General features: G+C 38.6%; 1 protein-coding gene across 3 annotated transcripts in view; it reads right to left on the minus strand.

Moving 5' to 3' along the window:
• GALNT7 (polypeptide N-acetylgalactosaminyltransferase 7) overlaps positions 1-13343 on the minus strand; it is a 71987-nt gene that overhangs the window by 11618 nt on the left and 47026 nt on the right. For 2 of the 3 annotated variants that reach the window (XM_032110014.1, XM_032110016.1), the window contains exons 4-7: positions 7785-7915; positions 7472-7551; positions 5102-5284; positions 1424-1541 (exon numbers count right to left, since the gene is read on the minus strand). In XM_032110014.1, the coding sequence (XP_031965905.1) occupies positions 1424-1541; positions 5102-5284; positions 7472-7551; positions 7785-7915 (512 nt within the window). Of the gene's footprint in view, positions 1-1423; positions 1542-5101; positions 5285-5441; positions 5625-7471; positions 7552-7784; positions 7916-13343 lie in introns of all 3 variants that reach the window. The other variant, XM_032110015.1, reaches the window with a different exon arrangement.

Below are 13343 nucleotides of genomic sequence, written 5' to 3' on the forward strand. Positions count from 1 at the left end.
GTAACCCATTGCTCGAAGTAGAAACAGATATTTATTTGACTATAGTAGCCGAAAATAAAAAAAAAGGGTAAAATATATTACCATTCCGAAATTCCCTCCCTCCCACATATCTTTGGATAATTCCTTAACGGGGAAAAGAAAAACATATTAAATCAGAATTTAGTTGCTCATAGTTTGGAGAAATTTAATGGTAGCATCAAATCCAAATTTAGGCTAACTTTGGGAATGTTTCAAATTAGTCCAAATTCCAGATTAAAAATATGATTTACAGTATAAGGAAAGATGGGCAGAATATATTATTTTCCTTATTGCATCATGATATTAATTTTGTTAAGTTTAATCAAAAAACCCTCCTCAGATATGCAAGGCATTAATTTTATTTGCTATCTAGGAGTCAGCAAGCAAGGCTGATAAATGTTTAGTTCTTCTGAAGATTGGTTGTGACCTACATGGAACCAGTTTGTAGGTCTCTACACAACAAGCATTTCAGTTACAGAACTACTGTAAGTAATTTCAATCCTGATTTTGATCTAAGATGGAGAATTACATGGATAAAGGCCCCGTGTGCGTAACATCCTCAACAACTACCCTTTGCATATGGATTTCCAGCTGAGCAAGTGCACTCAGAGCTTTCCTCTAACTCATGAAGGGCAAGAGTAACTAAGGGAGCTCTGAATGTACTTTTTGTAAAATCCAGCTACGATTTCACAGATTGCTGCTGAGGATATTAGACATCTTCACTTTTGTCTGTTAATTGGGACCGATTCCTGCTGTCTGCCACTTGTGGCATTACAAATACTGAAGCTACAATAAGCCAATGATGATCATCTTAGTTTCCTGAAAACTGAAGAGCATGCACATGCCTAGCAGTGAAAATAAAGTCCTCCTCAGTGATTATGAATTATGCAGTTAGTATTTCAATTATGAAGACTTCTCTTGTAAAGAAGTTCTTGAAATTCTGAAAAGTATATAATTTTTCACTCATAAAAATGGCAGGGAGGAAGCAGATTACTTTTTGTTGCACCATTATATACTTTCCAAGCACACATGCATAAACTGAAGACTACTTGTTCTCTATCATTGCTTTCATTAGAAACAACATTTTTCTATATCACTATGAGAACCTTCCATTTCCTCCCATCAAATCTGCCAGTCTGGTTTCATACTAGATATTTGGGCAGTCAGGGGTGCAATCCCAAACCATTTACAAAATCTAGATTATGCATCATTTGTGTCTCAGCACGAGGCCACCTCCCTGAACACTTCTGTCCCAAAGGCCACAAGGAAACACTGGGGAGACACATTTCTGTCACGTCATCTCTCACCTGGGCTCCATGGGGAAGAGGTCTAAACTCCAAACAGAGGTATTTACAGGAAAAAAAAAATCTATGAAATTATATTAGTTTTCAAATATTGGTGTTACCTTGTAGGAAATTTCAAAATTTTCACCACCCCAGATTTGAAGCCCTGGATCATAGAGACCCAGTTCAAAGAAGAAATCACGTTCAATGGCAAACAATCCACCAGCCATTGCAGGCGACCTGAAAGAGGAAGACAGTGTAACTCATTCTGCCAAAAGGATACAACAGCACTCAGAGAAAGCATTAGCTAAGAAAGCAATTTTGTTAACATACAGTAAAGATCAGGTAAATGGCAATACACTGAAAAATCATAAAGCTTTGTCATCAGCTTGCAGCAATTTTCTAAAGTGGCATCTATATAATTTTTAGTGAAGTCACAGTTTTTGTTATGTTGTGGGTTTTCTTCTATAATTAATTTATTTAATTAACGAATTTGATGATAGAAAATCTGGGTCCGAATTTTCCATTCAGCCAGTCAACATCCTTCTGTTAAAACAATAAAGAACAAGATGAGAATCAGTGCGGTGAGATGTTTCTCTCTTAAAAGTTGTTCTAGTTTTTGAGATAACATGAAACTGCAAACAGGTTTATGTTCTGAGAAGCTGCCACATTGAAACATACTGTCTATTAAACAAGGAACAGACTTTTTCCAGCTTTCTAATCTTCTAGCTCTTTTTAGACTATTGCCATAGGAGACACTTTACATTATACTCAGTAAAATTTTAAAGAGGGCCTAGATAAAGTAGTACAAGGTTTCCATTTTGGTTTAGTATTCTTTTTTACCCTTTTTGTTTTAATGACTTTGTAAATCCCTTCCCATATGACATGATTCAATTAGCAAGTTTTAATATGTCAAAAAGATGCTGTGGATTGGATTAGAGCGTGTGCTGGTTTTGGCCGGGGTGGAGTTAATTTTCTTCCCAGTGGCTGGTATGGGGCTGTGTTTTGGATTTGTGCTGAACACAGGGCTGATAATACAGAGATGTTTCTGTTACTGCTGTGCAGGGCTAACACAGAGCCAAGGCCTTTTCTCCCTTTCACACTGCCATGCTGGGGAGGAGACTGGGGGTGCACGGGAGGTTGGGAGGGGACACAGAACAGGTGACCCAAACTGACCAAAGGGATATTCCAGATCATATGGCATCATGCTCAATACATGAAAGTTTGGGGAAGAAGGGGGAATGTTTGGAATGATGGCGTTTTTCTTCCCAAGTCACCATTACATGTGATGGGGCCCTGCTCTCCTGGAGATGGCTGAACACCTGCCTGCCTGTGGGAAGCAGTGAATTAATTCCTTGTTTTGCTTTGTCTGTGTGTGTGGCTTTTGCTTTTCTGATTAAAATGTCTTTATCTCAACTCCTGAGTTTTCCAGCTTTTTACCCTTCTGATTTTCTCTCCAATCCAACTGGTGGGGGCACAAGCAAGCAGCTGTGTGGTGCTTGGCTGCGGGCTGGGGTTAAAGCACGACAGAGCATTTTTGCAGAATGATTCTAACTAAAATTCTTTGGTAGCTTGCTCACACTGAAATAGAAAGATAGATACATTAAGCCATTTCCAGTGCATATAGCAAGGATTTTTCATCTAAGTATCAATAAATATACTAAAACCTTAATGGATACACTCTGGAGTCCTTACTAAGTTGAAAATTTAAAAAAGAAATTGTAAGGAAAAAGTGAATTCTTTCTGACTTCAGATGATCTGCAGCACTGAAAGGAGGATCCAAGAGATAACCCTGGTGAGCCAATTAAGACACAAGTGAAATACTCCTGCATCACCACATTATTGAGATGGGTCATTTCTAGCACTATTCAGTCTATTAGATAAACATCTGTAGAACTGCTTAAGAAAAAGTAACCTGTAGGGTTCAACATATACCCCTTTCTGCGTAGCAGAGGCTGGGCAACAGAAACGCAGCCACTGACTCTAAGCATAATTAATTATCAGTTTGGTTGCTGTCCAAATTAGGTGATCACATGCCAAGGTACTGCCACATGTCCCTTTCTACTTGCTGCCTACTGTATTTTCCTCCAATGCTGCTTTTTTATCCCGAGGGTTCAAAGGTTAAGAAGCCAGAAGACACAGGGGAAGCACTTCACATAGCACAGTCCTGTGGCTTTCCTGCACTTTTGGTTTTCCTCAACACCATAAAGACTTGGCAAGTGTAGAAGCCTCAGATACTGAAGTTTCAGTCTTGGCCTCCAACATGCTGCCAAGTGTGTTAAAGAACACAGTAAAACCCACATAAGCTCAGTAGTTTACTTTATAGGATACCAAGAGGTAAGCACTCTTACTGAAGGAAGGATTCAGTCCTGGGGCAATTCCCACGTTACAAAAACTTTGTCTCTGTGCTTTAAACTGTTGAAGATCTTTTTGTTTTCTTTTTAAACTAAGCAATCCTGGCTATGGTTTCAGCAAGACTTTTACTTGGTCTTACTTGCCTTGGTATTGCTGCAAGAAAATGCACACAGCCTGGACACAAACAGATGCAGGGCATGTCTCTTTTTAAAGGAAGCATTGTAACTCCGAAGGTATTATTAAAAATAAAGTAATCTTTTAAAACATTCTGAGAACATGTGTTCTGTGTTTCTGGGAAGAGTTTAAACGATTTTAAGACCTGTTTGGATGGTAAACACAGAACACTACAGCAATGTTTGAAATAGTTTATCCCCCTCTAAGTGAATATTAAAGTTCCAATGTGGACAGCCTCATCAGAAAATGGTATTCTTTAAACTGTATACATAAAGATCAAAGCTTCATAACTTGCTTGCATGTGTTGCCATTTTAGCAAAGAACAATCATGGGTGTGGATAGGGAATTACCAGCATCAGTTCTTACAATGTTTAAATCATATATACAAGCAATAGAAGACATTCGATTCTGAAGATGTGAAGATTGCTTTCAAATGTAGTAACATGATTAGTTAAGTGTGAAGGGGAAAGTAATAAAAACCAGCAGAACCACCGTCTCCCAGTCTTGAAAAGCCATCCAGAAACCCTAGTTTCTAAGCTAGGGTTTCTAGGCAGTTTTTGTTTTCTGGGAAGAAAACATACCCCACTAAAAAGCATAATGAAAAGGCAGAAACTCTGTGAAAATTATTGGAGTTTTCCCACAATAAAAGGTGCTGTTTTTATCTTTCTTCCTTCTTTTTTTTTTTTTTGTGTATTATATTAAAATGCTTAGAAAATATCTAGCCAAGATTTTTATACAGTATGCTTCTTTGTCAGATGTGATCCATTGTGAAGCAAGTGGGAGAAATATGACAAAAGGGATTTTTTTTGATACACATGCATAATCCTCCAGCTGTATGCATGCATCAGGCCATGACATCAGGCTACAGATTTTATGCATTACTGTCTATTATAAATACTTACAGCATGCTCATTATTTCAAACCAAGTGGTTAAACAAGCACTGTTGTTTCCAACAGTACTTTAAAAAACTATCATAGCTAATTAAAGTTTTCCCTGGCAACAAAGTTATACAATATTTTATTTTGCCAAACAGAACCCAGTCATTCTAATGTGCACCCTATTAACCACACAAGAACAGGAATGGAGAGGCAACACAAGGTAGCAAAGATATTTTGAGCAAATAGTCAGTTGTGGCAAACAGGTCTGACTAAACAAAGCAGTAGTGTAGTTAGAAACGTGAAGGTGTTCAGGCTAGAAGTACATGCAAGTTTTAGTGGATCAATATTGACTTCAGAAAAAAAAAGAAAGGGGTAAGTGATTTAGTGATTACCGATACGGTTCAGTTTTTGTCTTTCTGCTTTCCTTCTCTCTCTTGGTCAAGGGAACCCTCTTCCATAGCATACTCCAATCCCACGCTCCTCTAGCAAACCCATCTTCGTCACCACCCCCTTGTGGCACAATCTTAAAAGTGTTGCCATCTATGACATCTATAAGCGGCACAGTGCATGTGGTTCTGCGGGGCGGCGCGCGGCAGGTGCGGGTATGGGCAAGGGCCCGCGTGGCACACGTGCACCGGCCGTGGTTCATGGGGAGAGAGGGGGGGAGGGAAAAATGACAGGGTTTAGAAAATTATTCGTTAGGATTCACAGTATGTAAACAGCTCTCTTTACCGATAAGGTTCAGTTTTATGTTTTCGTTTGGACTTTTCCTTGTGGCTTAACGGAATTCGTTTCCATAGCAAACTCCAGTCCCAGGCCCCTCTGGCAAAACCATCTTCATCCCCACCTTGTTGTGGCTCAATGGAATAATCATTCCCATCTATGTAATCTATTAGAGGTACAGTACATGTAGTTCTGAAACATTTATAGAAGGGAAAGAAAGAGCAAAATACAATTTCAGAAGAGTAATCTCTCTAATCTGAAATTTACACCATTAATTAAGTTTATAGAGCAGTGTATATAAAAAGTCACTTGTAAACATAAAAAATGAAGCCTCATTAGAAGAAAAAAGAGATGGTCTTTTCTTTACATTGCTTTAAGATGTTCTGAAAACAGAAAAATTAGGTCTGAGATGCTAATATATCAATTTGTTTATCAGTACATTTTCCTTTATGTGGACTTCTTGACATTGGTCTTCTAATAAAGCACTGCTGGAGGCAACAGAGGAGCCCTCAGAGGGCCAGGGTTCTCACAGTATTATTATTTCCTGTAATTTCTATTCGTATCAGATCTTAGCTGTCAACAAGTAAGATAAACTCTTAGCTTTTACTAGTGTTAACACAGATTTCCATTATACTGTCCTATTCAAATGCCCTGAAAACCCAACCTCTAAGGATAAACAAACATTACTAGTGCTTTCCTAGAAGCAGTCTTCAGTAGAATTCTTCCTGTTTGGTTTGCAATACACTCCTCACTGCGATCTATCAATCATGCACAATATTCACCAAGGTAAAAACATTATCTTGCTTTTCTCTCCACATTTTTCCAATGAGTTTCCCAGTGACCCAGGCTGGGGCACTTCCACCTTTTTAAATGAAGCCTCAAGAGATAGAGAAGGTGGGGGAAGAGAAATGTTAACACTATGCTGTTCTTTGAGGCAGAAGCAGCAGCAGGCTGCACCGTGGGCACCAGGGCATGGACAGAGGCTGCCAAGCACTGTCTGCTGGCACTGTGTGCCTCAGCATCTCTGGTCCTCCTGCAGCCTTCACCTTTATGGGCAGTGCTGGAGGATGCCCCTAAAGCTCCCTGTTCTCACCAGTCTTTCTTGTGTAAAACAGTAATACATACTCAATGGGAGCACACAAGCATTTCCATCTTCTCTCTAGTATCCTGGCCCAAATAGAGAACTGATTGAGTTACAGCCTTTAAAACACACAAAACCCAATTCTTCAAGGGAATTCTGGTAGCATGGCAGGTTAACAAATAGTTTTTAGGATTAAGCAGCTATTTTATGGGATTAAAGAGTTTAAACATGCACATGGCTTCCTAAACACACATATCACTGACCCCACAAGCTAAGAGTGCCGTAGTGCACAGCAACAACAGCATTTCAACAGCTGGAAGAAATGAAACCCCCGGGGATCTCTCTCCTCTGTCACCTCTGGCAGATCCCCCCCCACAGTGCAGGCACTTCCACCACAGACCCCCAGCAAGTGCCTGGGCTTGTGGCAGAGACAGGCTCAAGCCTGGCCTCGCTTTGCTACAGACAACGCTCCAAAGCACTTCAGAGGAAACAAATAAGACCATATATCAAGACAAAGATGAGAAAGTTACAAACTCTTGAGATCACAGGGGCTTTAAACTCCCATTAAATCAAAACATTTATTGCTGCTTTTTCTCTACCAAAAGCCACAGTTTTTAAAATTGTTTTGTTCATTCATGCTCCTTATTCAGCTAGAATGGAACATTTCTATATCGGTGCCTCAGATCATTGTGAAAGACAAGTTATTTATAATCTACATTAGACAAAATATTCAGTATGCCTACTAAAATAAACTATCTGGAGATTAATTTGCCTGACTATATTCCTTCCTCATTATGTATCTTCTATGCTGGGAAATAAAATAATCATCATGCAAAAAATATTGATATAGTTTGATATAGATATAAAACATACTGACTGTAGTTTGAAAAGTGAAGATTGTTACTGTGACCTTTTCTTCCTAAAAGGCCAGACACTGGAAATAATAGGGGAACATTACCTGTCCTTAGATATAGGAGCTATAAGTGGCGCATACCAATTAATTCCCACTTCACAATGGGCATCAAGGTAAACCAAAACCTTTGAAAGAAAAAAAAAAGGAACTTATATTTCTGTATACAACAGCACGATTTAATTAATCTTATTTACATTGAGATACATTCATATTTTAAACAAGAAAATGAAAACTAAATTAGTAAAATTAATCTCTTCTTAAAACAGTATCAATAATTCCCACATGTCTATTGAAACCACCACAACCTTTTCCCCCAAAAAAGAAAAAGAGACAGACTTGTGTGTGAACTGGCTCCTACCTGTCCAAGTTTAGCCTTCTGGGCTCCAATGCTTCTAGCTTGGATTAAACCTTCTCTCCTCTCATTTCGAAATACCTTTACAAGACCATTCCACTGCTTAATATAGTCATCCAGCCTCTCTTTTAAGTGTGCTATCAGATAACAAAGAAAAAAAAATTCGTTGAGGTCTAATAACAAAGTGTTTTGTACTCTTAATATAACCCCAAAAATATCTACAGAAATTTACAAGAACCTTTAATTCAACCACTCACAAACATTAAAACTGAGGAGATCAAGACCACTGACCTCATGGCACAGGTTTGTGTCTGGCACATCTGAAGAAAAGGCAGCTGCAGTGGTTGGCCACACCACAGGGAGCTGGGTGTACAACTCCCAGTCACTTCAACCTATCACATGGCTTTTAGGTTTTCATCTGTATTCCAAGCAGCCAGAGAAGTTTGTACTTCAGCACAAAGTCTTTCCTCATCAGATGATGTCACACGTACAGCTGAAGGCACCACTTTTCAGTTAAACATTTCCCTTGACTCACTTTCTGCCTCACAAAATTTTCTGTCAGTCTATTAATAATCTGGAAACCTGAGGCAGAATCTTACCATGCTCAAATTATTGCCCTCCTTCATCTAGACCTGTTCCCTCTTGTGGAGGTCCTATGATAATCTTCTAATGAAATTAATGAGAATAATTGGAGGGCCAGCAGTGCATCATACTGAGGAGACAACAAACCTTTAGCCAAAGGGACTTCTATCAGTAAAGGGACGAGTCATCGCACAAGAATCAAGATGAGCTATGCTTAAATGGTTTCAGATTTGTATTTGCAGATTTGTATTTGTCTTTGCCAAACTTCTCTGGAAACCACATTCCTACCACACAATTTGAGAAAAGAATTCTAGTGCTGCTTAACATTTTTGCCCAGATGATTCTGTTGAGAAAACTCATGAAGGCAGAAGGGCTGGTAATCAGGCGCCTGCTGTTTGTGGCTACGCTGATTTAGCTACTGGTGTTTGTTAAAAATCTATTTTTATACTCAAAGGCTCAAAAGAATTGCCCACAGCTTCAGTTTCTCTCTGTCAGGAACCAAAATAAGCCACCTAATCTACAGCTGAGGCATCCATGCACTGGTTTGCTTTGCACCAGCTCCGAGGGGCTGATAGATGCCATGCCTGTGCTGATCTAACAGGAGGGGGGACATGTAGAGGTAGAAGCAGAAGGATGTCCCTTTCAGCAGCAACATGCCATTAGGTTACTTCAGCAGAAACGTTTTCTGCAACCTGAATGAAAATGATGAAGTCTGGAGACTTCTGCAACTTATGTTTCCATATGTTCTATATCCTTGTCAGCAGTATTAAAAAAATAGTTTGAACAAAAGCTACATGTAATTGAAAAGGAAATGGTGTTTCTTGGAAGTGAAGTTTCCAATATCGAAAATTCAGCAATTCTACCAAAGAAACAATCTTTTGAAATCACTATCTCTTGATACTCATATTATCCTTCCTCTCCACCTTTATAAAAGAAAAAGTTTTCTCAACCAAGTTTTATGCATTCTCCTTTCCCATACACATTTACAATTTCTTTTGTACATCCTTGTGCATTAGGAAAACTTCAAGGATATACAAATGTCAAACTAGAGAAAGAACAATTTTATCATATATGCTGTATAGAAGAATATGCCATGTAATAAATAGAGAATATATGATATGATAGCTGTGATATAAATTTTTATAGGATAAAATCAACAGAATTTTGAGATCATACCGAAGTGGTACTAAGAGAATCTTTATACCACACCATTATTTATGCTGCAAATTCCAAGTATGTGTTACAGAAGGACTGTCAGGAATGTTTTAAAGATTTAAAACCTGAAGTTATTTCCAGCTCTCCTGCCTATGAGGCCAAATGTTTTAGTTATCAAATGTTCAACTATGTAAGGCTCACAGGGAGCTGTAAAAACCTGTCATATTGATTGTGTAAAGCTTTTCTACAGTACCAGTGTCAGGACTTTGCAGTCCATTATCTGAAACCATGCCAGGGTTAGCAGCAAGTGCTATTTCCCACAGGAAAGCTGAAATTTTCCTCCTTCCCATATTACAAAGCCTGCATGACAGTAGTGTACAAAATCCTGATACTTTTACAGATAAAAATACTGTTTGGCCAGCATTAAATTTTGTTCACCTAGAATGTGTATTTATGACATCTGTCAACAGCCTTACAGCAATCTGGTTTTTGTTCAGAAATGTATATTTTACCTCTCAAAATATTATAATCACAATCTGGCCTTCCCCTGTTTGAGTTCCTCTCTCAGGTCTGAGTGCATGATTAAAGCATGAATCAGTGTCTTTTAAAAACACATGGTTTCTCCCAGCGATCTTAGGCACTGCAGATTACAAGGGGGGAAGAGGAGGAAAGCAGGTTTTTTTCCCCCTTCAACTCATGGACATCAGTTTGAGGACTAGAAAAGTGGTATCAGAGGTATCTTCCTAGAGCAGCTGCCTCCTGCCTCTGAGTACCCTGTACTGTAATACTATTAAGGTGGGGCTCTCAGCTCTAACACAAGCACTGATTAACGCCTCAGTTTCCCCATGGCAAGCACCATTACACAGGTTAATAAAAATACTGCTATCTGCCTATGCTCATTACTTCCCCTTGTCTCATGGGATGCTGCATCAGTAACAGGTAACAATAAAGAACATACAAGTAAACACAAAAGGTAGACAAAGCCATTAAATGCTACCAGGAACACTGGTATTTTTACTTCACAGCCACCCTTTACAGGTGCACAGGCTACAAAAGAAGTCCCAGCTGATTTTGGCCTCTATGCTTCAGAAAACAAGCAAGCTGGTGCTCAAATACGTAACAAGTGTTGGAGACCTATACACTCAACTGTAATTGTAGGGAGCTTTAGAAAATACAGTTTTATGAATTCTCACTGCCCTTCTAGAACAGCTGTTTTCTTCACACAGCTAGCACTCACAGAAGAATAAACTGCTTCTATTGAGAATACAGAAAAAAACAGGGGAAAAGAAACCCTGTTTGTAACAGCCTGGCCTCATTGACACACTGGTAGAAATTGCTGCAACATTTCTTGTACTCTAACATGAATTAATACAGAGGTCTCCATAGAAAATGGAGATAGAATCATTCAATTAGCTTGGCAATCTTCTTGTTACTGTTCCCTTTGTGCTCTGACAAAGAAAAAAACGCCAGAGTAGAATTCAGCTCATATCTCTGCACAGTTCTCCACAGTCGAACCCTGCTGTTTGCAGAAGAGATTAAGGAAAGATTGTCATCCAGCAAAAAGATGGCTCCCACCTGACTTTATGCTAAGAATTATAATAAAAAGGACATTTTCCAACCATTGCAACTGTTCCTCCCTGTAAGACATAACATATATAAGCTTCTATGAAGCTGTAACTCCCTCCTGATGAAAGAGGATTTCTCATAAGGACAGGCAGGGCTTTTTAGGAGTCAGCCTTTAGAAGTGTTTTCAACTGCTGTGCTCCATTTTAATTTCATATCACTTGAGAGGGTGGCAGCTAAGAAATAAGGATGGTCACATTGAGCATGTGCAAACATCTACCCAGTCCAGCACATGTGTCACTCAGCACTGGGCTACAAGAGTGTAAGGTGGTCTTTGCTAGGTGGAAAGGCAGATATGAAGTGTGCAGCCTGAAAGTAGGTGGGGAAGAAGAAAATCCTGTATCCGTGCTGTCAGCACGGCTCTTCTTCTTGAAAATGCAAAAAGCTACCAGCAGCTCTGCTGTGATCAAGAGTGTTTGTATTTTGCATCTCTCCTAACAACTGGAGAATTCTTCAGGCAGCTTGGCATGCTTTGCAGCCCATACTAGTTCATCCTTCTCTCTGGGGAGAAAGAAGTAGAGCAAGATCCTGCTCTCTTGGCCATTTTTCATCTAGAACATAATTTGAATTATTGAAATTAAGTTAATTATATTTACCAAGTAATAGCCTAAAGCAGTTTGAAGAATTATTATAGTGAACTAGTGCAATTGCAGCAAGGTGTTCAGAGCAATTCCAGTCCATGCTTGCCTTACCAGTCACTCATACCTGAGAAAACTGCACCTCGAGCTTTCTTTATTGAATTTTCTGATCTAAGAAAGTTATCTGGGAAATTAAAGTGTGAGAGATATAGAGGCAAGGGTCTGCTGGATCTTAGGTCCAGGCTAGCTGTGTCTGCTAATCATTCATTTATGAGCAGAAAGTACAAAAGTTTCGTATTTTAAAAAAAAAATCTTTAAAAATACTGCTTTTGTTTAAGAAATGTCATATATTGGAAAACTAGTACAAGTTGTTATGCCAGACAAACTCATTCCATGAACTACATATACATGGCACAGAGTCAGCTGCAAGTCATGTGAAACCCAAGTATTGAGACCTATCATTAGTAAAAAATCTGGGAAGTTTTCTAGACACAATCAGTGTCACAGTTACTTTATACAGCTAAGTCAATCCTCGAACAGCTCTGAAGGAAAGCTATGAGCCTAGCTGAAAAGCAAAAACACAGCATATGTCTGCTGACTGAATTATTAAAATTATATCCCTTAGGAGAGAAGATATTTTTGGTTTATAGCATGTGTGTATATCTAAGCCAAATTCTCAACAGCTGTTAAAGGATACAGAAGACTATAATTTAGCATTCAGTATCTTTATTAGACTAAGCCAAAACCAGTCCAGTTTATAATATAGGTAACTTTCCCTCTCCTGTTAAAACAAACTGAAAATGATATCTACCTATCTACAGGTATGACGCAAAAAATCACATACAATAACTATTTTTATAGTGACTTAAAAAAGGCAACCTCAACTATGTGATGAGTTCATTTTAAAATTTGTAGTGAATATACCCATGGAAAATAACTACCATGAGACTGGAGCTGGGTGAGGCCCAGATCACTTAATAAAAAGGAGAGTTTCAGAACAGTCATCTTTTTTCTGTGCCACTACACAACTCAGCTATTACGAAAACAAAGATGAGGGTATCCTGTGCTGTTGACCAAACTTGCCTGTGCTCAAAGCCATGATCAACATTGTCTAGAAGAGACTGTCTTCCCACACAATCAAAACGATGTTTTTATTTATCTGTCTACTCTTTTTCTCTGTCAACTTCTATTCAAGAACTATGCTGCAACAAAATCTTACAAACATGCAACTTTGATACACTATTTTGAAATTTGTGTAAAGTTTAAAATCAGTCCGATTTCCTCCGTCTCAATCAACTTACATCCCTCGGATACCACTTTCAGTTCCTCTCTGTATTCAGCCTTGTACTGCATTAACACTGACAATACCACCATGAAAGGCAAAAACCCCCAGTGTATGCTTGTAAGAATCACAAATACAAGTACATGCATCCTGCCCACAAACCAAGATCAGAATGTAAGTTTTAAAGGAAAAAGAAAATCTTTGGAATTATGTTGATATGCAGGACTCAAAGAAAGGCAGAAATTAAAATGTATTTAAATTCTTAAAAGCTTCTCCCCCTTAATAAGAATCAATAAGCAGCTTAATGTGATGTTTAATTAAAAAAGGATGTTAGAAATGTAAAAC

This window comes from Corvus moneduloides, chromosome 5 (genome assembly GCF_009650955.1).
Source record: "Corvus moneduloides isolate bCorMon1 chromosome 5, bCorMon1.pri, whole genome shotgun sequence".
In the NCBI taxonomy this organism is placed as follows: domain Eukaryota; kingdom Metazoa; phylum Chordata; class Aves; order Passeriformes; family Corvidae; genus Corvus; species Corvus moneduloides.